This window comes from Lasioglossum baleicum, chromosome 18, assembly GCF_051020765.1.
Source record: "Lasioglossum baleicum chromosome 18, iyLasBale1, whole genome shotgun sequence".
NCBI classification, from domain to species: Eukaryota; Metazoa; Arthropoda; class Insecta; order Hymenoptera; family Halictidae; genus Lasioglossum; species Lasioglossum baleicum.
Window position 1 is genome coordinate 9,075,865 of NC_134946.1, and position 24,190 is coordinate 9,100,054.

Genomic DNA, 24,190 nt, shown 5'->3' on the forward strand with positions numbered 1-24,190 from the left:
TACATGTTTAATCCACGATTCAGTAGAACCTCGATTATCCAAACCGATGATAACTGAATTTTCCATTATCCACTCCGACTTAAGTTTGAAGCGATCATATAAAAATCTGAAGCGAGTATATACCAAAATATTCAATGTGTAAACTGGTAAAATTTTAATTTAGCAAATGTTCCCGGTGATTAATTCGGATAATCAAGATTCTACTGTATCCTGAGATAAACACGCAAATACGAACCGAACTGTGTCGTGCTGGGTATCATTTTAATCAGAAAAATGTCACGAACATACTGGCGAGGGTGTCATTAACAAATAATTAATAAAAACAATCATACTTATAACACGGTCCAACAAATTTCAACTTTTTTTTTGTATTTCGATTCCCACTATGCGATTCTTATTGTAGAGTTTTTCGCGCTGATTCCAAATCTGTCCTTAATTTTTCTCCCAGACGTACAGTTTTTGAGAAAATTGAGTTTTAAAAAAAGACATGTTTTTCAACTTTGAACAAATATTGTGATGTTATTATAAAAGATATTGAATTGTTCTTTACAGCAAAAGATTCTGACAGAAAAGAGTCTACAGAATCTTTTGCTGTAAAGAACAATTCAATATCTTTTATAATAACATCACAATATTTGTTCAAAGTTGAAAAACATGTCTTTTTTTAAACTCAATTTTCTCAAAAATTGTACGTCTGGGAGAAAAATTAAGGACAGATTTGGAATCAGCGCGAAAAACTCTATAAGAATCGTATAGTGGGAATCGAAATACTTTTTGGCTGTTGGACAGTGTAATCAACATCTCGAATTTTTCAAAAATATCAAGACACTACCGTAATTAGATTATCAAGACAAAAGTAGACTAAAAGTTGGAAAACTAGAGGATGTATAGATATATATATATAATAACATTCATAGTAAAGGGTACACAGAGACAACAAATCCGAAATGACATATGTATAAATATCGAAAGTGTAAAGCGAAAATGCATAGGTGATAGAAGATCAAGGAAGAGATTAGAGAAAAGATCTATGGACTAATCCTAATTGCAAACCATCAACGATCGAACAAACGAACCAACCTCCTCGGTAAGGCCTAGCAGAAAATGTTCGCGGGCCCCCTGGAACAAAAACATATATAAACCATAAGAAATCGGCCGAACGGAAAAACAGCTACGTGATTCTAATAGCTCGTGTCGCATACATGTATGATATATCGTATATCGCGGTGCAGCGTGGGATATTCGAATAGAAAGGAGTGCTGCAAGGATATTTGATTTGTTAGGAGTGTCAAGCTAATGGAGCAACGAAATCGAAACGGATCGCAGTGTTCCATACGTTCCTATCGGAAATATCCGCGAGAACGATGATCCGTTTCCGAGATAAACAAGAGTCATTCTACAAAAGAAGCTCTCGCCGATTCCGTGGAAACAGACGAAACGGTAAGGTACCTTCTACAGTGGATCCATGAAGTATTTCAATCCTAAATACCCGATCCTCGAAAAATTGCCAATATTTAAAATTTAAACCGTAATAATTTCGTAAAAAATGATCATACGACAATAAATTTCGACTCATTTTAAAGCTGTAAGCCCCTAATTTCTTAATCCATCGTTCATTTTATTTTAGGATTTTTTCATGACAGCAGGCCAAAAATTTTGGAATACGTGTTTCTTTTCGATAATTTTATACATTTAAACGTCTGGGATAACTTCGAAAAATTTTTTTCGTTACTAAAACCACAATAGATTTAAAGATTGAAGCTTCCTCTTGTCAATGACACGATTTTTTTAGTCGTTTCATCGAGCTTCGAATGAGAGGTGTGCCATATGCCGCCCACTTTACAATAGTATAAGCTACACCACGATGGCTTAACACGACAGAACTGGTTCCCCGTTTTAGGTTCTATAAAACAGTGAAAAGCGATCGTAGATCAATTCTTGAGGAGTGGTTGTAAAGAGGAGGCTTCAATCTTCAAATCTGTGGCAGTTTCATTTACAACAAACATTTTTGAGAGTTTTTGGAGACGCTTGAATTTGTAGCATTTTTTAAAGAAAAACGTCTTCAGTTTCCCAGCTGGTACATTGTGGAAAAATATCTCAAAGGAAAAGGAACACTGCTTTGCCAAAGCAGAGGCTTCAAGCTTTAAAATGAGCCCAGGCTTATTGTTGTACTATTTGTTTCTACGAAATTATCACAATTTAAACATCGACAATTTTTCGAGAAATGCGAATGTAGTACGTGAGTACTTTTTGGGTCCACTGTATTCACAATGCACCTTTCATTTTCTATTAGGGTGGCAACTAAATTCGCGACCTTTTGTTTCGTAGTTCTTTTATTGTATCATTATAACATCAATCGATGACCATTCCTTTTGAACTACATATCATGGGAAGGTCTGAATTTTGCGATTAATTTGGTATAAAATACTCGTGCTTAAAAAAATTGTATAAACGACTTTGTTTGAGAAAATGTGGAGGGTCGCGAACTTAGTTGCCAACCTAATGTACATTGTAGATTCTATATTGTGTAGTGCAACTTTCATATTGTTTTCGCATTGTATATGTTGCATTATACATAGATTCGGAATTTTTGTATTGCACATTCTATATTGTACATTGTATACTTATTCTACTCGAATCGGCGTTTGTTGCGCTAAGGCAATTTACATCACGGTAATTAAATTTAACTAATTTCCGCGGGCACATAGGTACCATTTATCCGTCCATTTTCATGGTACCGTGATCAAAGGCGTCGTCGGATACAGGAATTCGCGTGTGGAACTTTCCGGGCGATTGTAAAAGCATCGTCGACTGTATCAACAATCGGATCGGCCAAATGTATCGCTTAAAACACTGTACAGTAGAGGCCACCTTATACCATCTCTAATAGGAAAACAAAAGTGTTCTGGTAACAGAATTTTCGGATAATAATAGTATCACTTTTCTGATACTAAATTCCATCTATTTAAATCAAAATCAGGAATTATGTTTAAAAAAAGCGTGTACCAAAAGGCATCTTGTCACTTCAGTCAATTACGTTACCATTCTAATAGACTAAACGGTAAAAGAAACATCACGTTTGTCGTATCTTCTTAATGGGGAGGGTGATTGACTCGAATTGAGGAGAAAGAGTTACCCCCTCTCTGACAGCACCGAATTAGTCACGTGACACTGTCACTCATGCACCATAGTGACAGATTGAATTCTATTTTTAATTAACGATTGACGATTAACTTCGTCAATCGATTGAGTCTATCGTCGATTTTTCAATGATTCCTTTTTTTCATCGTACACATTAATCAATCAATCTTGATTAAAATTTTAATCGATTAATGTCCAACTCTGCCTTTTGAAGGAGAAGGGAGGGAGAGAATCGGTTCAAGTTATTCGTGTCTTACAGATTAATTTTACAAGCGCAAAAAAAAAGAATAAAGTAAGTACCTATTTTATTACGTAATATGGTTCCTTGCCAATTACTAAACACAACATTTTAGACTTTATGTACGAGACGCCACCATATGATAGGCGTTGTGACTGGTTCGTAGACAATCCTGATAATATAAAATTTAAACAACAATAAAAATTCTGCTCTGTTTTCCAACAAAATATTGATCGTACTTTAACATTGTTAATCGAATTTAACATTGTTCAGAGTTCACTTCCACAGCTAGCAACAATCACGCCACCGTCTCCCTTGTTATTCTCGTAGTCGGTTTTATTTATTTAGGAAGTTAATTGTTCGATTTAGCCCCGGCTCGCAGCCGGCCCGGCGTAAAGGGCGCGATAAACATCAATTAAGACTGAATTACATTATGCGAGATAGATGTAACGTATGAACAAAGTGACGTGCTCGGGCGAAGTATCATTTATCAAAGTTGAAAGCGAGTATGGGCACGGTAAAGGGTTTAAATTATCGAACTTCCAGGAAAGTGGAGAGGAGAGCTGTTATGGTATTGACATATTGATCGATCGCGCAATTCCAAAGAAATAAATACTTTAAATGAAGTCACGAGATTATAAGACAAGCTTTCGATTAACTTTTCTGGGCGTTTCGCGAAGAGGGAGAGATAGAAAGATAAAGGCTCTCTTTCATGTTCAAAGAGAGTGGTCGTAGCATGAAAAAAGACTGGCTATTAAACACCCTCGCGTTGAAAATAAGCTAATCCACTTAACGTCTCGCGAGCATAACCGACGGAAGAAAAATAGCTTGAAAATTTCATTCGGCGATCCAGTGAGATCAATTTTAGAAATGGTGTTCCGTGCTAACAAAAAGTTGTGAAGCCATTAAAGTAATTTGAGAACATTATTATGTTGTTTTCGATTTATTATAATTATTAAAAGGGAAAATACACTTCTTTTTCTTATAATTTATTTAGCAGATCCTCATGCAATCTATCGCTATCGCAGATTATTTTTGAAAAATTTAATTGAGAGTATACTAGCAATGTTATTATATTAGACTGTAGACTTTATTTATTTGTGACACAGATGCAGTGGTGCAATTTAAGACAGTAAGAAAATGTAAAGAATTTAAGAACTTGGCAACACTCTGAAATTAAAATATCTGCTGAACTAATCATTTTCTCACATGAATGGGTTAATCGATTGGAAGAATATACGGTTACATTTTTAAAAAAGCAAAGTGGACACAATAAACACAATAAATATATAATTAATTGGTTTAGACGTTATTCGAGGTGATCAAGTTAGGTGGCTCACCCTGTAAAAATTAGTTATCGATGCGAGAAAGCAGATCTTTCAGCGAGGTGTCACTAAATTCTTTGATCCTGACCACCGTGTGGTCAGCCAACTGGTCCACGTTCGCAACGATCCTTGATATTTCTCGGAAGACAATCGCGCGACCCGAGAATTAAACGGATTCTCTGTTTCCCCAGGTTCGTTCAGTCGGAACACGATCAAAGATTCATGACGCGAGCACTAAAATTTCTAAAAGTTCATGGGGTTGTTGGCGGGACGCCAGCACGGGAAACCGGGGATCTGTTTCCGGTGTAGCCTCCACAATTTCTACGGTTGAAATCGCGGCCCTGAGCGGCCATCGACGAGTGCATCGTGATAGAAATAAACGCGCGATTATTCTCAGTGCGGTTCGATCGATAATCTTATAACGAGGGACGGCCGTTCTTATGGTTCCGATGCTCTCCACAGACTGTTGACAACGTTCCAGTAATTTCACATCAACACATACCACGAAAACCAGTGACAGAATTGGCCGAAGAAGTGCTTCAGCTATTGGAAGCAGAAGATAATTTATCCATCCGTGAAGCAAAGTCGCTAGATCGGCTGCTCTTTTCTTTACCGGACTCAAAACTTTTCCTTTCTCCTATAAATTACGATGTATTTGGTAATTTGTAATCCAGTAGATTTGTACCCGGGGAACCTGCAGATCGAAGTTTCGATCCTATAGGGTCAATGGTTCAGAAGTTATGCTTGCTTAAAATTGAGCAATTCGCATTGTTTTTGAAAGGTAAGCGCGCCGCCATATTGGTTTGTAGTGATGTTCGATACCGTAAGAGGCGCGCGATCGCTACTACAAACTAATATATCAGCGCCCTTACCTGTCAAAGATACTAAAAAATGCTCATTTTTCAGCAACCATATTCCTGAACCATTGATCTGCAGGTTCTCCGGGTACAAATCTACTGGATTACATACCAAATATGTAATAATTTATAGGAGAAATAAAAAAAAACAGGTCAAATGAAGTAATAATAAATAAAACTAATGTTAAAAAAAATTCAATTCAAATGAAGCACATGAAAATCTATAAATCTGCACCATTTCTAATTTAAATTTAAATTTTGTCTGCATCTCGGCCCTCAGTGCGCCAATCAAGAATTAATGCAAGGATTAATTAGCAACGATTAATTAAGAGAATCGAAGAGGTTATATTTAATAAAAAGCCATGTGGGAGGGTTCGGTTTCACGAGGTGACGTGCGCCGAAGGAGTCAACGAACGATCGACCAGGTTGTAACAATCTGAAAGCCCTCGGGTCCGCCATAATGATCTGTGTCCTCCTCTACCGACGATTTTGAGCTGCGGTAAAAATTGCAAAAAAAAAAGAAAAGAATTGCGAAAAATTGCGGTGTCCGAGAGGAAGGAAGTCGCATTGGCAAAAGGCAGGGCGCGCGTCATCTGGACTGTTTGGCGACAAAATCTTGCGGATTCGCGGGGAGTAACCTTGGCGATAATGGGGCTTGATGGGAATAACGCGGTGTTAGCCGAGCAACTCAGCTTGGGGGATGTAAGTGTGCGGACAGGGTACAATGTGTATCTACATGGCGTGATGTCGTTGTGAGGCGGGGGCGGGGCAACTGGCCGGAGGTTTCATAACACTTGGAAACAGGTGGCGTTCCCTCGTCTTATTACCCCCGACTATTTCACACGAGAGTCGATTGCCACGTACCGAGCAAACGAGTCAAGGTGCCGAGGCGTCGATGCGCTCGCACCGACCATAAACGGCCCCGAACCCTTTTCTCACAGACGAACTCACTGGTTTCTTTCGTCGGCGATCGTTGCTACTTCCTCATTCGTCTCTCGTTCTTTAACACTGAACCTGCCAAACCACCGGCTTCAGATTTTTTAGTTTGCAATTGTTGAAATTATAAGGTTGCTCCCGTTGGAAATGATTATGCAGGTTCCTTTATGTCTCAGCACATTTCATGAGACAATCACAGCCACTTTTAAAACTCGGATCTTTTTTATGAATGTACACAAAACTTCCGTGGCTCGGAAACAGCAAATATCGCAAGGTAATTCAGACTGTGTAATTAGTAGACTGCAGATCTGCATTCAAAATAAAAATTGTTTATAAATTGTTCAAAGGAGTCTCATGCTTTCTTTAACGATTTTAACCAGCTGAAACCAACACATTTAAATTCTTTTAATCTGTCCGCTGCTTTAAATTACACTTGCTCATTGTTGTCATAAATGTATAACAGTCCAATAAAATGAAATTCTGGATTTTTATACTTGATTCTATATTCCTGGCATTTTTCTGATCGAAATGAGTGCAGACATGTAGCTAAAATTTTACATATAAAACAAACACGTTTTGGCACAATGGGAAATTCAGATTTCGTTCGGATAATCGAGGTTCTACTGCATGGTGGATTAAATAAGTAAATTTGTTCTAAATGGTGCCGTGTTTGGTATCGTTTTAATAGGAATAATGTTCCGACTGTGTTGTTAAAAATTACATAAAAGAATATTTAAATTATTTTTCAAGATGTTGTCATAAGTGAACTGCTTGTCCCAAGATAGTCAATGTATATGTAGACCAGAACTAATTTTGAAATGATTATGTTTGTAGGAGACTGTCGGCAGATTATGAGAGACGGTGTCGGCGGAGTCTATAGAAACCTGATCGGTTTCTAGAGACGGCGAAGAGGTTTACGAAAACCTTATCGCCTAAAGGCGGCACATGACGAGTGGCCCGCTCCTGCCGATGCGCGGCGGTCTTCGAGGGCATTCTTTGTGCGATCGTAGCCAGCATCGGACGTGTTAGCTTGAATAATAAAGAAGTTGGTTCCTAACACCGGTGTTTCATCCTCATTATTACATTTCCTACATGTTATGATTTTGGGCGTAAGTTATTTGGCATCTTAATAAATTACCTTACAATTTTCGCTTTCGCTCTGGAGTAAAGGTAATAATTTCCGAAATGTTTTTCGTTTAGATGGACCCTATCTCGATCGCGTGACCTGTCCGATACAGTCCTGAGGCAATGAACCCGTCTAAGAGAAGACTGTACAGCTGGAAAGATATGTGGTTTCATTTTCAAAAAATTAGAGTCGCCTTAAAGTCTTAAGCACGCTCTCGCCGAAAAAGAAATTGCCAAGATTTCGCGACGAATGTGCTGGAAGTTAACGACGTGGAAATTGAAATGCTTCACTCTGCACTTTTAATTGTTATTGGGTTGGCAAATAAGATCGTTTTCTCCTGTAAACTAGTTAAATATTTAATTAAAAATATTTATATTATACTATACTATTTATTTAATTATATATACTATATAAATAAATATTAGTATAATATAATTTATAGTATAATACTGTATATTTATAGTATAATATAAAAATTATTTAAATATTTTTCACTTGCCGAGTAGCAATTATTGATTTCTCCTGTAAAATGATATCAGCTTCTCAGAAAATCGGTCTTTGAGATTAGGAAACGATTAATATTTTAATTTTGTTGTACTCGGTTTACGAGTTACAATATTTTATTTTCAGTCCGGTTTTGCATTAAAATAGTAATAACTGATGAACTAGTAATTGATAAACTACTTCAACGATTTTGTATTCGATCGATTGTAATTCGCTGCTTTGTATAAATAAAACCTGTCAATATTTGGTGAAGACATAAATATTAACATTTTTATATATTCAATAGAGGGCCCTAGGCATCTTTCGATTTATCTCGCGTAAGTTAGAAGAAGACGTGAAAGATAGACGTTTTACTGGGGTTATGAAATTCCGTATCGCCGAGATGGCTCGGTAATGGCACGAAATTACTTTTACAATAAATGTCTTCGCCATCGCGGAAAATTCTTAGTCGAAAGTTTTACGTTTCCCTCTGTATAAATTTCATTTCTGCAGGTCACAATGGCTTCACCCGCCGCCGCACCGAACAAAGTTGTTCCTCTGTGTCCTTTTGTGTCAACGACAAAATTCTGCTGCATCGTTTCGTAGTGTATAAATCGATTTTGCACGATTCGTCTGTGTATATTGCAATCGAGTTGCAGATAAGTTGTTTCCGATAATCTCACGTCACTTTGAGCCGACGCGATTCGCAAAATATTCACGCGACTATTTGCTGAACGACACGGAGTGTCTCGTTCGAGTACGATATTCATCTTTCTTAATTGCCGAAGCGTGAAAAATATTTTATTTGTGCGATTTGAAGGACACAGTAAAATGTATTTCACTGATTAGCCTCTCGACTTTATTCTGAAGACCAGAGGTTTAAAAATGTTTTCACATTGGATATCTGTCAAATTGTAATTAATCAAAGATGAAATGAAAACAGAACACACACAGCAGTCTATAAACGACCATTTTTAAATGTTAAAAGACAATCAACATGTGTTATCGTAAAATGACGTGTGTATTTTAAAACTTTGTCACAGATACCATGGTTTTGACCCCAATATGCAATATATTAATACTTTTAAGAATGTTTGTGTCGCGATATTACACCGATATTATTCCACTTACAGTAAAGCCTGGCAGTAGAGGGGATAGTCGTTTTTCTTAAATCGAGGCTTTACTGTATATCTATTCTGGGAATTTCCAGATTAAAAAATATATCTCATATTCCTAGTCTCTCTGGTATATTGTCAATAGTTAGACTAAAAAAGAATTAATAAGGGTCATCCTCATCCTTTGACTCAGCTTTCACAATTGTTCTGATGATCGGATCTACTGTAAATGAACGTTTTTATCCAACATCTGCAAATATATTTTCGTTGATATTCGACGAACCGTTTCGAGAGTTCCGTATAGTTTAGACGAGTTCAATTATTGGGTCCAAAAACACCGTGATGGATTGAAACAATTCAATTTGCATATTCCCTTTGGAAGCTGATAAACATACACGGTCTCGCCATTTGGCGTGGCATGCGAGAACACACTTACGGATGCACGTATAATGGACGAAGTAAATAACTAGGGCCCGCGCGACTGTGTACACATATACGTACACATCGTATATAGATATACTTGTATGTAGGTGTGAGCGTATGTGTGTGGCAGCGCGTTTAAGAGTGGGTCGCCCTTAATTCAAGTACATCGCCGCCCGCTGTATTTTTCTATCATTTCGAAGCAATTGCACGAGGGCTGGCTCTCTCCTTATTCCACTTATATTCCCGAGGAGTGAATTTGCAGTTCATTTCCACGGCGCTGGTTCACTGAATAACCAAGGGGACCCCGACGGTTTAACGCTGCGGCTGCGTAAAATATAAATTATGTTTTTGAAATCGTGTTGCCAGACATTCAATTTAACGCGGGCCACATTTGAATCGTTACCGCGAGTCATTCCGCGCCAAAGGAGTCGAGCTTTAAAGGGATCTTCTGATCTAAACCGTCATTTTCTAGGGCCAGGGAAATTTTTCTAAAGGAAACAGATGGTTGTTTTAAACCCAGGTTTTGCATACACATTTTCTAGTATTTGAACTACACAATAGAATTTTCTCAAGTCAAAATACTCAAAATTATAGGAGTTATGGTACCTTGAAGAGGGGCATAACTAATCCCTTAAGGGTTTCTTAAAGTGTCTTATTAGTTGACACGATTCTGGTCTGAAATAAATAAACTAAAGCAGCATTTTAATTATTATGAATATACATAGATTTAGTATGAATCAAATGAATTCATACGAATTTAAACAACTCCTTTTGCTGACACATTTTTAGATATGTGCCTTAAGAAGGCGGTTCACTTATCTAACGATATAAACACAGATTCACATGAAAAGCCAGGTGAAAATTCGCGAAAGTTGCATTTACGTTGCGTTCCGCCAAAAATTGATAATTTCCGGTCAAAGCGAGTAACACTAGCCTCGTGCTCCGGGATCAGAGACGAGAGACTATCCTATCCGTCCAAGTTTCGACTAATTAATCTCTATTGAAAGCAGTTAATGTCAATCACGCCCTAATGACGCTCACCATCGCCCCTGGCAAGCACCGACTTTGGCTTTACAAGCCGCCATAGTAGTTTCTGATCATTATTTCCAGTTTCTGGATACAGAGAATCCTATTGAGGGATTACGTGCCTTTGGTGAAGTAAAAATTCGGTTTTTGGAAATTGTGTGCTTTTGAACTACAGAAATAACGTAAGTTTAATTACATCATAATTATATGTAGACTGTGGATAGATAGATGTTACACAACATCCATAAATCAGTATCTTGCAGATTGAAAACTGAATTCCTCATTTAATATTATATTTTATAAAATAGTTATAGTAACTCGTGAAACTCGTGATAACATAGATAAGTGTACTGTAGGGTTTTGTGAAAAATAACAATTTTTTAAATCGACTTTAAGAAATAGAAGCTAGATGAAGTTTGTGAACAAGATCTAGTAACGACAAAACGTTGTTTCCTATTTTTAGAGTATTTTATAAAAGAATAATTGGTACATAACATATTTTCCAAGATGTACAGGGAACTATGTTCAGCACTACACATATTTAATACCATCTAATTTACTGTGTCTTTGAGGCAGCTACTGTAAGATATATGATTATCATAGTTTGCCTATAATTACCAGATCTAACCTAGATCTCATTCAGATCTAACCCGGACTATGAGTGACATAGATCTCGCTTGGTAATTCATAATAACATGATGGTTTAGGTTAGTTAGGTCTGTGATACGTTTCAAGTACAACTCAATTTCAGATCTATATTTTATAGCAACTTAGGTCTTGTAAAATTTAGCATCAGGAGATGTTAAACAATGTTTAATAAAATATTTATTCTCTATGGAACGTGTAAGAAGAACACTAAGAACATCTGGTTGGAAAATCAAATCTTCTTTTGGTTCCAATTTTTATAAATCTAGCTGTTCAGAATTTTTAATTATTCAGAGATTTAATGTTGCAAAATTTTTTTTAACAATAAAATCAAATATAATACCTAAACTGCGGATTTCATGCATTTAACACAAAAATAAACAAGCAAAACACAGAGCACTGAAAATATTAGAATTTAAGAATTCGGTAATATACATATATTAATAAAGTTATGAAGAAAACGAAGAATATATTTCTGTCATTACTAGTTCCTTTGTGTTACGATCGATGCACAAGTTATCAAAATTTGCTGATACGTTTATCGCAAGCAATAATGACTCTCCTGAGTTTTATGTACCTCGAGAAACTGCGAAGAAATCGCAGAAAAATTGTTAAAAATTATGGTAAATCTGTTAATGAGTTTCTTACGACAAAAGACACACTCTCTCAATTGCCTCTCCTTGTTCTTCAGACTAGTAAAAAAGATTTTGCACAGAATCGACATCGTAATCATTTCTAATCACTATTTCTAGCTCTTGCCTCGAAAGGCTCCACTTACAAATATTTTGTTCAAACATTCGGGATCCGAGTTTATCTGTTTCCTACCGCAGATTGGAAACACTGAAATTCGGGGAAAAATGTCATAGATCTGCACGTGTATCGGTAAACTTGTGGTCGGAGCCCCCAAAAATATTGTATCCTGTCATTTTGTTTCACAACTTCGGGCCAAAGCGTTTGCAAACTTTCAATATCCGTTTCTATCCTCTTTCCATACAATATCAAAAATACTATTGTAAATTTGAAAATAAAGATTTCAAACAAAATCTGCTAAGTATGTACCTTGTTCTTTTTCAGAGCTGAAATAAAATTCTGTTCGCTTGCCATCAATGTTTAAACAACAAAGTAAATATAGAACATATTTCCTGTTTCTTTCTCTTCCATGAAATGATTAAATTCCAATTATTGTAGCTTTGAAGACAATTATACGTGTAATATCAAGTCATATTACGTATAAATGTTATCCTTTCTTTCTAAGTTGAAATAAAATTCTGTTCGCCTGTTATCCATGTTTAAGCAATAGATTAGACGTATATAAATTGTCTTACTCTTCTGGAAAATGAATAGATTCTAATGCTAGTCGCGGAGAAGATCACAGGGCAAGGGTAATTGAATAAAAGTGCTTTTCCCTGGTCCATTTGTTGAACAAATATTTTCTGTTATTCCAGTCGTTATCCTCCCATTGGAATTTCAGTTTTAACGCAGTCACTGTGTATTTTCCGGAAAAAATGGCGGCTCCTTTGTTCTTAATAACGTTAGGCAGTTTGGCCAAGACTGAAAGCATCGTCCGCCATTTTCCCTGCGCCCCGATAACGCTATCCGAGGCAATTCTCCCGCGCTTTGTAATTTTCTGCAGTTTGCCTTTGTTTCTAGCGCTTTCACACAGATTGTAGCCGCATAGAACAAGATAGACTTTAATATCGCGGCTAGATCTTTCCGGTTAGGCTACGCCTTTATCAGAGAGGTTCGCTTTTCGAGCAGTTTCGACGAGCGGAAGTCATGCGCCGTGGCTCAAAGCGTGCCTGCGGTTCGATTTCGTTGCGCAGACGGTCGATCGAATAAACAGCTTTTTAATTATGCCGCGTAATTAATAACGTCGCCCGGTGATCGAAGTTCCAGCGGGAAGTTTTGAGCGCCGAACTTTTACGAAGGACAAGTTCCCTACTCTCTCGCTATTTGCTATCACGTTATCTACACGGATCGATCTGTCAAACGAGGTCGCCATATTCCGCACGGCAAATTCGAAACCGTCGATAAAACGAAGGAACACCTGGTGTTCTTTGTGCTCGAAAGTTGCCGAGGCAACTGTCGTTTCCACCAGCTCTTTGTTTTTTCCTCGCATATAACGAGCTTCCGCGTTTCCCGGCGCGGCGACCCCTTTGAAACAATATTTTTCCCCTCCTAACAATGACCTCCGCTTTGATTATGCATTCCGCAAACGTAAGACGCAGCGCCACCGTCTCCGGAGCATTTACACACGGCGCGGCGCACACCGGCAAAAGGACACCTTACGTTTTCGCATATTTTGAAAAAACTGCGGCCGGATTCCCACCGAGGAACGAGGAGACGCTCGGATGTACCGTGGCTCGCGGAACAATTGGAAACCTCGTTGGTACAGCTTCGAATAAATGAAATATCACTCGAGATACATGATATGAAAATAATATACAAGTCAATTATACGAAGCGTCCCAAAAATGTACTTTCTTGAAAGGGATGGATCCTTTGCGAAAATCTTCTATGCTGCTTCGTTAAGGAGTTATTAACGAAAAACACGAACAAATCAGAGCGCGTCTACTGCAGACGTTTTAACGTTCGGCGGTCTTTACGTTCGGCTTTCTTTTGAACTCTCGGCGCGATAGGCGCGGCAGATGCAGTCATAAAAAAATAATGTCGGTATGCAATCACTGTCCGTGCAGAACACAGGCTGTTGGACAATAAACGCGACTTTACTGTATTCACAGTTAGAACTTCGAGCGAATAAAAAATACACGTCGATGTAACGATCTGAAAATAATATTGTACCTATTATAGGAGCGCCGAGATAGCAGATATAAAATTTGGAGCGAATCCAATCACATTTGTACAAGTTACTGCAACTACATAGTGCACTACATATGTGCAGATATTCAGTACACACTGAAACAGGGTCGCAAACATTTCTTCGAGTTTTCCAGCGATTCTAATAGCGGCGTGTATCATAAAAATGTATACCCGTTAAAACTTGCACGACCCGTCCGATCTAATAACGGGGCAAGAATGACGTTGGATCTGGTTCGGTTTGCAGAGACCATCGACCAGGCAGCGGTGTGAGCTTACGGACAAGATGGGTGAGCGCATGTAAAATTGAAATTAGAATCCCAAGCAGTCTTTTCATTATTCGAACAGTTTCTTTCTCTGTTGCCCTCAATCTTTCTCCTTTAACCAAAGGGTTGAACAAGAGTGAAAAGTTGAGGTGTATCTTGAAGCAGAGCTGGTGGAAACGAGACGAAACCTGGAATATTTGGACTACTGGAATTGAAACAATGAAGTAGTGGTAATTTGGAATACGGAAGGCTCTCGCAACTCCGGCTGTTGGCAACATGGGGGCGGGCAGGCCGGGTGTCTGAGGGTCGGTATTGTTGATTCGTCTCTTCTCTCCTTCACAGCCGTTAGGTAGGATCATTGTGGGGGCAATGATAACCCTGGCAACAAGGGATAATAGTCTGTGTAACCGCGTCGGGGGAGGCCTGCGGTTGTTACAGCTAGTGCTCGCATCTCACTTCGATGCTGCTCTCGCTACAAATTTAAAAAGGCTCCGCCGGCTCTGTGATACGCTTCTGCACCGCTCTGCATCGCTCTGCACCGCTCGGATCCGCTACCGGAGGGTTGCACAGGACTCACGACCCCGTTTTATACTCTGATACTTCACGCTATATGTATACCAGCCCGCTGATTGGGAGTATCTCAAAACCGTACCCGTGGGGGCTGTCGACAGCCAACCCTCCGAACAACCATAGACGCGGCGAGTCTTCGAAAACGTAACACCCGTGAATCAGGACACCGATTTTTTACCAGCCCGAAGTTGCCGCTGTTTGCTGACCCTTGGGTACAACCAGGTTTCAAAGCGATCAATTCTTGATTTGCACGCGAAAGTCAATTTTTATGGTCACGAGGCTGCACGAAATAATATGACACTTTACTACACAGTTGTTCACCGATCTCGATCAGCACGTACAGCAAACCACAGTAATATTCGCACACTTTTGAAACTGTACGTAACGACAAGACTGTATCTATTTAGGTGTTCTCCTGCTTTTATTATAATTACACTGTGAATTTGTGTGCAAAATAAAAATTGTCTGCACCATTTCTCATATTTTGTCTGCTTGGTTTCACACCAGATGTCTAATTGTCATTAATACTATGACATTAATAATTATGACAAAAATGAGTAATTGTAATCTAAAACAGCACAAACATTAAACGAATTTAATGCTACTATTATATTGTATACATCATGTTCAAGCTATTAAACATTTTTAAAAAGTAATTATATTTTTATCTCAGCCCAGTTTGTGGCTATTCAGGTAGAAAGCTTTTATTTTGTATGAAAATCCGCAGTCTAGTCATTAAATAACATAATTGAATTCCTCATATTAGTTAGCTACACCTAACTAGTGGTTACACTATTATAGTTACACAATAGTTACACAAACATCTATTTCTCTTCGTAATAATTCGTTGGAAATAATACATACAATAAAAGTGTTTTGAAATTCATTATAGTGAAAATCATGATTGGTCCAAATTTTTTAGACATGAGCTGTATTCTCTTAAATGAATTGGCGAAGAGAATATTTAAAAAAGAAAAGACATATGCTTACGTTGATTTTAACTAGGAGAAAAGTTGATACGCATGGATTTGAAAGGATTCAGCGAGGAAATCGTCGAAATAGTCGAAAGTGCGCACCTTGGAAGGGTTAAAGACACTGCTAATGAACATTCGAGGTCGCCTAGCTGTAGTATCGGCGTTGGCAGAGTTGCGTAATGCGGCCACGTAATAAATCACCGAGCAAATAACTCGCTGCTCAAGGAGACCACCTGAAAAACCCATAAATCTTGCCGGTGTATGGGCCTACGATGCGTCAATTGCTGTTTAAGGACTTTCTCGGAGACGATTTGTTTTCTCCCGATCGAAGAGCGAATCGGCTCCGCCTAACGAGCTGAAAACTGTCTCGGAACAACCCTAATAAATTCAACCGTCCTCTTTTTCTTCGAAACGAATCTACCTATAATTTTTCGAAATATGCTGATACGTAAGGTACCCCTTTTATCGACCACCATAGCTCAACTAAGTCTAAACTATACTTCCGAAATAGTCGACCGAAAAAGAAAAAATGAATTAACTATGATAATTTTTCAAATTAGGAAACTAATAATTAGTTCATTTCATTACCCACTGAAATTTAAAAGATTCAAAAAATAAACTCTAAAAAATTATGGAACTTTACACACAAGTAGAGTAAGTCATGCCTCGTACAACCCTATTTTTATTCGTGCTAATTCTCGTATTGAGGGGGTGAAATCAGCCCTTGGAACAGATCAATATTTTCTTTTTCGTGAAATATTTCGAGAACAACGAATGATATTTTCAAAAAGTTTAAACGAAAGTTACACGGTATTATTGTGTAAACGAAACTGTATACAAAATTTTTTATAATCCATTTTCACAAAATTTTAAAAGATAATGCATAGAAACATGTTTTTACACAGTTACAAAGTGCAACGAGTTTTAATCTCTTAGGCTTGAGGTATTTAGATCAGGCTAATTCATAAGTTCGTTCACGTTTGAGTCATATATGTATGTATGATTCACCTTGACCTCCCATGATTCACGACTACACTTTCAATTAAGTCCTATTAAGCTATTTAAAGAGCTTCAAAGAAAGTCACTGAGTTTGAAGGAATTTGTTCGTTATAACTACAGTTAAGTCGCTCTCGGACGAATTCTACTGTAATTAACTATTTCTACAGTCTTATTTATAGCTTCTACTTGACGTCGAGCTTAAATTGGTAATACGAAACTTGAGGGACTGTGTTAATCAATTTTTTTAATGAAGTGCTCAGTATTATGGTACGGCAGGTATAAATGGTCATGTAATTGTACACTCGCGCACTCAGTCACTTTCTCATAGATTTTTATCGTCGTTGGATCTGAAAAAATCATTTGAACTTCAAGAAATGAAAAGTATCGAGTTAAAGACGTTGTAATATCGAGAACAATAATCGGACTGCGATATACGTGTACTCATTTTAAAGAGCTGGTACATTATTTTCAAAATTGATTCACTATGAAGTACTATGAACCGTGCTAGAAAATAAGGGGAATATTTGTTACAATTTTCCAAGTTCAGAGGCCTCTGCTATTTAGAAGTTTGAAAAATTGTAATGTCAATAAAAATAATCTGACAGCGAACTATTTTTTATTTTTGCTATGTATATCATTTCCCGTAGATTTTTTCACGCTGATTTCAAATCTGGTCTCAAAATTTATCTACGACCTCTGGTTTTTTCAAGAAATCGATTTTTGTGAACATAACTAATGTAATCATTTTTTCGTTGAAATGATTTGATAACCCACTAGTTTGAAGGTATATTGTATTGTCATATATAAAACACAATAAAATTAAACATAATTATAGGGTTAAAGTACGAATGATGTGTGTGTATTATATGTATGTACATGTGTGTATTAACAAATAACCCTATATATAGTTAAATTTATAAAATAGAGAATCGGAACAGAAGAATTCTAAAATTATAATTGAAAAAGAAGATCAGATCAAAACGAGCTTTCGCGAGAAACAACACGTCTGTCAACGAATGGTTATCCATGTGTCATATTTTTACAAATAAATACGGCTTATTCCTTACATAATGAAGTATTTGAACGTTTATTTGACGTATATCACTTGACGAACGATCACCCGACGTATTAAAAAAAAAATTCATCGCTCTACCTCATTTCTATCGAAAGTTATTTCTTTTTGAAGCGAGGTAAGTCACTTTTATCCACCGTGCGGCGGTGGATAAATTACGAATTAATTCGTTCCGCGGCGTTAAACGATTACGAGTGGTACACGCGAACACGAAATTCCCGATGGGGCGAGATTTTCAAAGATTACGACGGTGTTCTTCTGTATATGCATGCGGTCATGAATATGAACGAGCGTACTTTCCCGGCCGCGCTATTACCGGGCGATGGGTGGCGTAGCGGCACGACGGCAACGAACGCGATGAAATCAAGGGAAACAATAAGGCGAACGCCGCAAAACCTTTCGAACTCCGAAGAGAGAGGAACACAATACCGTATCCGATTCCCCGCCGATATATATTTTCTCCACCTGTATCTCTCTCGCCTAACGGAGTATTATCTATCGATTCCGATCGTCCGACGAGAACTAACCGCGCCGTGTCCGCCCGGCTCCAGCGATATCAACTTTCGCCGCGCGCCGTGTATGAACTACCCTAATACTGATTCGAATTCTGGATCGAACAAAGCAGCCCCGGATAGAGAAACTTAATCTTCCGTGCACGCGGTCTGGAACCTAATGAATGCCGGTAATACAGCCACGGTAAAAGCCGTCGTTCCCTTATCGTCGCTCTCTGAATTCATAACGGGTCAGCCGAAAAACACGGCTACACGTTCCTCTTTAACCTGTTAAGGGGGTAGACTCGTTTCCAGGATTGCAAAGGTATGGGATGCGCCTTCTCATTTCTCGATAATGCAAAGATGCGAGTTTTCAGTAGTGAAAAGCGCTAGATAAAAGATCAATCTAGGCCGCAATCGCCCTCAAAAGATCTACTTTTACGTTTACGAGGCGTAATTTGCATTATTCGAGAGCATGTAGCTGTCGCAGCTTTATGAAAATAGTTACATGCGTTTCTTTATGATTCCGAATAATGCAAATTACGCCTCGTAAACGTATAAATAGAACTTTTCAGGGCGATCGCGGCCTAGATTGATCTTTTATCTAGCGCTTTTCACTTCTGAAAAACACCATCTTTGCATTATCGAGAAATGAGAAGGTGCATCTCTTGCAATCCTGGAAACGAGAGTCTATCCCACTGGTTCTTAACCGGTGTTCCGCGAGCTTTTTGCAAGTGTTCCGCGAAATTTCGCGAAATATATTAAATATTTTTTTGTAAAAGTTTTTGTTTGTTTTTTGCAAGAATTAATTTTGGTGTTCCGCAAATTTGTCATATCATCAAAAGTGTTCCCGGACTTCAAAAAGGTTAAGAACCACTGGTCTATCTATCCCCTTAAGGAAGGATTACCCTGGGTTGGTCGACAACTCATTTGGCCGACACTGTTTTCATTGACGATTGGATCGACAGTAACTTTCGTTGACACTATGTTTTCATCTACACGGTCAAATCATCGACAAATGTCTTCATTGACACGGTTTGGCCGACACTAACACGGTCAAATCGCCAATGAAAACAGTGTCGGCCAAATGAGTTGTCGACCAACCCAGGGTAACCCCTTAAGGAATGGAGGAATTACGAACAGCTGAGGAAAAAATAAAATATTAAAACAATTTACGATTTCTTACAATAATATATCCATTTGCTTTGTACTTGTCGATGTGCTTGAAATATCTTGTCGAGCTCACCTTTCTGAACAACATTTCCCTTTAAAGTTTTCGGCTTTAGTTTACGAGATAATTGCGAAAAACTTTACTTGTAAACGCATGCATTAGGTTCGCAAATACGGCGTCCCTCGTACGCATGACGCTTACGCTACGAGGACGGCCCGTGGTCCAAGGGTTAATCGCGAGCACGGATGAGATAGGATGATCGCATCTCCGGTCGTAGGTTATGTAGAAATTTCCATCTCGCATAGACGCGGTATGGCGTCTCTAATAACGAATGAGCGGGCGGCAAAGTGGCGTTTTGTGTTCTATTTCGGTGCGTGGAAAGATAGAGGAAGCGTTCGAGTTTAAGCTTAAGTTGAGCGAGCACACGGGCCACGGACAGGAGCATGAGCACGAGCCCGAGCCAGAGCATAGTCTGCGGCCGAGGTATTCGGAGGCCAATTGTTCGCTTGATGGAACTCTGGAACTCTAGCCACTCGAGCGCAGGGGCCGTGTCCCTCGCTGCGCGCCTAAAATCTGCAATAGTACCGCAGTATGTTCGTGCTACTTTTACTTATATCTCTTCCGCTGTATGTCTCAAACCCTCCTTTCTTCCTCTCTCTCTCTCGCGCGCGCGCACACACACGCGCGCACGCGTTTACTAGTGTTAGCGGATGTGCAGTAACCTCTAGGATTCCGTACTCTCGCTAAATCGAAAAACTTTCCCACTCGATGCTCAAGTCAACAGCAGAACGAATCGAAATAAAATGATAGTAGTAGATACGGTCCGGGATTAGAGCCAGCTGGACGAAGCACTTCTGAATGATAACACTTCAAAGTACGCCTCCGCCGAAAAAGGAAGAGCCCCGCAGATTTTTATCCACGCGAGGTAATAGCTGGATGCAAAATGAAAATGATCCGTTATTTTAATCTATTTAACGAGAGCTGAGAATAATCGTTTCACATTCTTCAATTGTTTGAACCTTTCCTCTGTTCTAAACTATACATGTCCTCATTTTGCACCAAAATAAAATCCGCAGTCTAGTGATAACAAATAGGATGTCCAGGGAATGAATATTTGAGGCTGTCTGTCTGTTGGTACACTGTGTGACAAAAAGATTGCACAGATTAACGTTTAAATGATTTCCATTTGTTTTCCTACCGGAACTGACATTTGTATGTGTACACTATTTCACGTTTCATAACATATAATCAAGATTTTACCAACGTGTTTAGCTTCATTTGATGAAAATAACATTTTTGCAAGAATCTAACGGGACAAAATGATAGCGCACGTGTATAGAAACTTAAAATTATAATATATTAAGTACACAAATTCTTGAACTAGTTAGTTAAAGTCTTGAAAAATGTCTTGTCCATAATTATTCTTTTGTGCAACTTCTACGAACATATACGTGACATTTTTCTGATTAAAATGAGTCCAAACACGATACCATCTGCATCACGATCACGTGGTTAATCCACGATTTAGTAAAACCTTGATCATCCGAATTAAGAAGTGAAAGAGTTGTACATTGATTCATTAGATTCGGCTAATTTCATGTGTGAAACATGTTCAAACGAATAAAATCAAGGTTCTCCTAAAGCATGGTTTAAAATGCTAGTAAAAATGCTCTGAACTGGGGCCATGTTTGGTATCATTTTAATCAGAATAGTTTCACGAATATGTTGATAAAGGTTTCACGAATAAGAATAATTTAAGATAAAACATTATTCTAGACTTTAACATGTGCTTTGACATATTCCAGTTTAAAATGATTAAAATGAATTATTAATGCTTTTGGTCCACTCTGTACGGGTTAATAAGTTCCCAATATAAAAATTCTGAACAGCATGATTTACTCCGAACAATTACCGATCTCAATCGAATCTATTCACCCTCGCGGCGAACCCATTGGAATTCGCGTTGTATTTTACGAATTAAATGATAGTGTTAATGGAACTGCATAATAAAGTGTGACAATTGACGCTGTACGATTAATTATGAATGTTAGTTGAATCATTAAATTTGGGGTGTCGCCATGTGAATATAGAACGACGTTCGCGCCCGTTGCTAATATAACACCGAAGCTAAATATTATTCCTAATCGATGCTCGCCAACGGAAATATATATAAAAAATATACATATGTCGTAGATTTAAGCGCGTTTTTAGAATAAGCATTGGTTAAGGATTGGCCGTTGGAAGTTGCAGGAGTCGGCTGCTGAGTGCTCGCGCGTGCATTTACATTGTAGCGCGGCCGAGACGTTTGATCGGCCGCAAGAGTCGGGATCGGTTTCTCTTACGTGCAGCCGAAACGTTTGAGCGGCTGCGACAAACAAAATCGGCTCCCTTTTAGAATGCGTGCACGTGGACGGAGTGACTCTGCGGAGTGGGGAGAATGCGAGGCAAGGCTGGGCAAGGCCCTCGATGGCCCGAGACCGGCCGGCAGATTTTGTTTAGCGCTCGAACGATCGAGAGTCAAACGGTCAGAATACTCGACAGCCGACACGCGACGATGAAACGTATTAACGCCGGGGCGCACGGGTCGCGCCAAAATGTTTCTGCCGCGACACATATATTACACATTGTATACGTATATGTATACATATACACCATGTAATATTTAGCGTAGAGATTGTTCCGTAGATAATCGTAGCTCGTTTGTCTCGGGCCACGCTATCGATTAAACATATTTTCTACTTTCTTTCGCAACTTCTAAAGTAATAAACTTTCTTATTTATTTACCGTGCTCGCGCCGTGCCGAGCGCTGTATTAGTTCGGCTCGAGCGACCATAACGAATCCAAGTAAAAATAGTCGGGCCGGTATATTATTTCCACGGTGTATCAGCGAATTATAAGCTCGGGACGCACGCAGGCTATTTAACGTTCAGCCTTTGACGTCAAGGTGACAAGTTAATCGGATTTTCTAATTCAAGCGTTATCGTATCCCGGTTTTCTTGCGACCCGCAGAAATTGAGTCGCGCGTGCCGACTTGTACGGCTTTCCCGTGGAAAATCAACTGTAATGGAAATGCAGCTTTGATTCGAGTTCCTTTCATTCGCCCGGCGCGAGCCCGCAATTAAGCCCGTCTAATGTGAACCCGCGCAAAAATCGATCCTCTTCTCCCCATCTTCTCAAGAGAAAGTACAATGGATATAGTGTTCTTTAACTTGCGTGGTGTTATTCCCAAGGATTAATCCCATTTGAAGGGCTATTCCTATTCGAAGCCATCAATTTTAACATGTGAGACACAAAATTATTGGATACAATATTAAAAAAGTTATCGTCTTTTTTAGAGTGTCCGAATATTAATTCGAGTCACTGTACATAAAATAGTACTTGCTTATGGAAATATCGAAGTTTTTAGTTGTTTCAAACTATTTCCCCATTTTTTATTAATTGGTAATTGAATTCTATACAAATAAATTATATTGATTTCTGTTGTAACGAAACTCATCTCAATTAAGTATCGTCTTAGTTGTTTTTCGTTTTAAAAAATCACCATAAACAATTTGGAATGTTACTGAAATATGTACTAATGTACCCCCCCAGAAGGATTGTCTGCGTAAGAGATGTTGCAGTTTCCTCGCGAAGAAAACCCCCGAAAGACATAAAAATTCACTATTTACACTGGGGTACTCCCTTAACGCTCATTCTTTACAATTTCCTAGCTAACTGACCCTACCAAGCAATAAATAGCATAATTAGATAGCGCAACGATCTCAGTAATTCTCGCAGCGTGTCTTAAAAGAATTTTTTCACGATGTTCACGACGGTATAATTCGCAGAGGGTTATTCAGGGAATAATTTACCAGGAGCGGTGACGCTCTGTGAATTTTGTTAACCAACTTGCTTGAAAATTCGCCGTCGAATTCCGGTTTATTTGAATTTCAGAATCTCCCCTTGTCGAATACTCGCGGGTATATCGGTATTCCCTTGCTACTCTACATCGCACGGTGGTCCGGGCGGCCGATCTGGCAATTCATGAAGATTTTACCACCATTTGGAAGTTTAAAGGTATAACAATGTAGGTTGTTGGATTCGTTTTGACATCAGCTACAATATTATCAAGTCAAAAATATATATTGATCTTTAGAAATTGAAGGTGACCTTGATTTTTTATAGATTGAACATGTTTTAAAAAATTTTTTGTATTGAAATTTGTAGACCGCGAAATGTTGATTAACTTTTGCGTAAAACATTTTTTGGTCTCATTGTCATCATAAAATGTTGATTTTTAAATGCTTGTGCAATTTTTAATAAATTTTATTAATGTAATCGTTTTTGAAGGTGATGGACAGTAAGAAAACAATATACATTCGTTAAACATCAACATATCCATTGAACTATGTGACACTTTAAACAATAATAATTCCTGAAGAAGGACGAAGGTGTAAATAATTCTTGCGGCATCATCCAAGGAAAAGTATACTGAAAATATTCCGATTTGGAAAAATGCGGAACTGTTTGGAACTCA

General features: G+C 38.4%; 1 protein-coding gene and 1 long non-coding RNA gene across 4 annotated transcripts in view; one reads left to right on the top strand and one right to left on the bottom strand.

Annotated features, from left to right (window-relative positions):
* LOC143218078 (nephrin) overlaps positions 1 to 24,190 on the bottom strand; it is a 314,437-nt gene that overhangs the window by 195,156 nt on the left and 95,091 nt on the right. For 2 of the 3 annotated variants that reach the window (XM_076443051.1, XM_076443053.1), the window contains exon 3: positions 1,081 to 1,119. The exons of the other annotated variant lie outside the window; for it this stretch is intronic. In XM_076443051.1, the coding sequence (XP_076299166.1) occupies positions 1,081 to 1,119 (39 nt within the window). The remainder of the gene's footprint in view (positions 1 to 1,080; positions 1,120 to 24,190) is intronic. 3 annotated transcript variants of the gene reach the window in all.
* On the top strand, positions 718 to 11,179 carry LOC143218079 (uncharacterized). Its single transcript, XR_013010970.1, has 3 exons — positions 718 to 1,440; positions 7,332 to 7,606; positions 7,698 to 11,179. It is a non-coding gene; the product is annotated as an uncharacterized LOC143218079 (long non-coding RNA).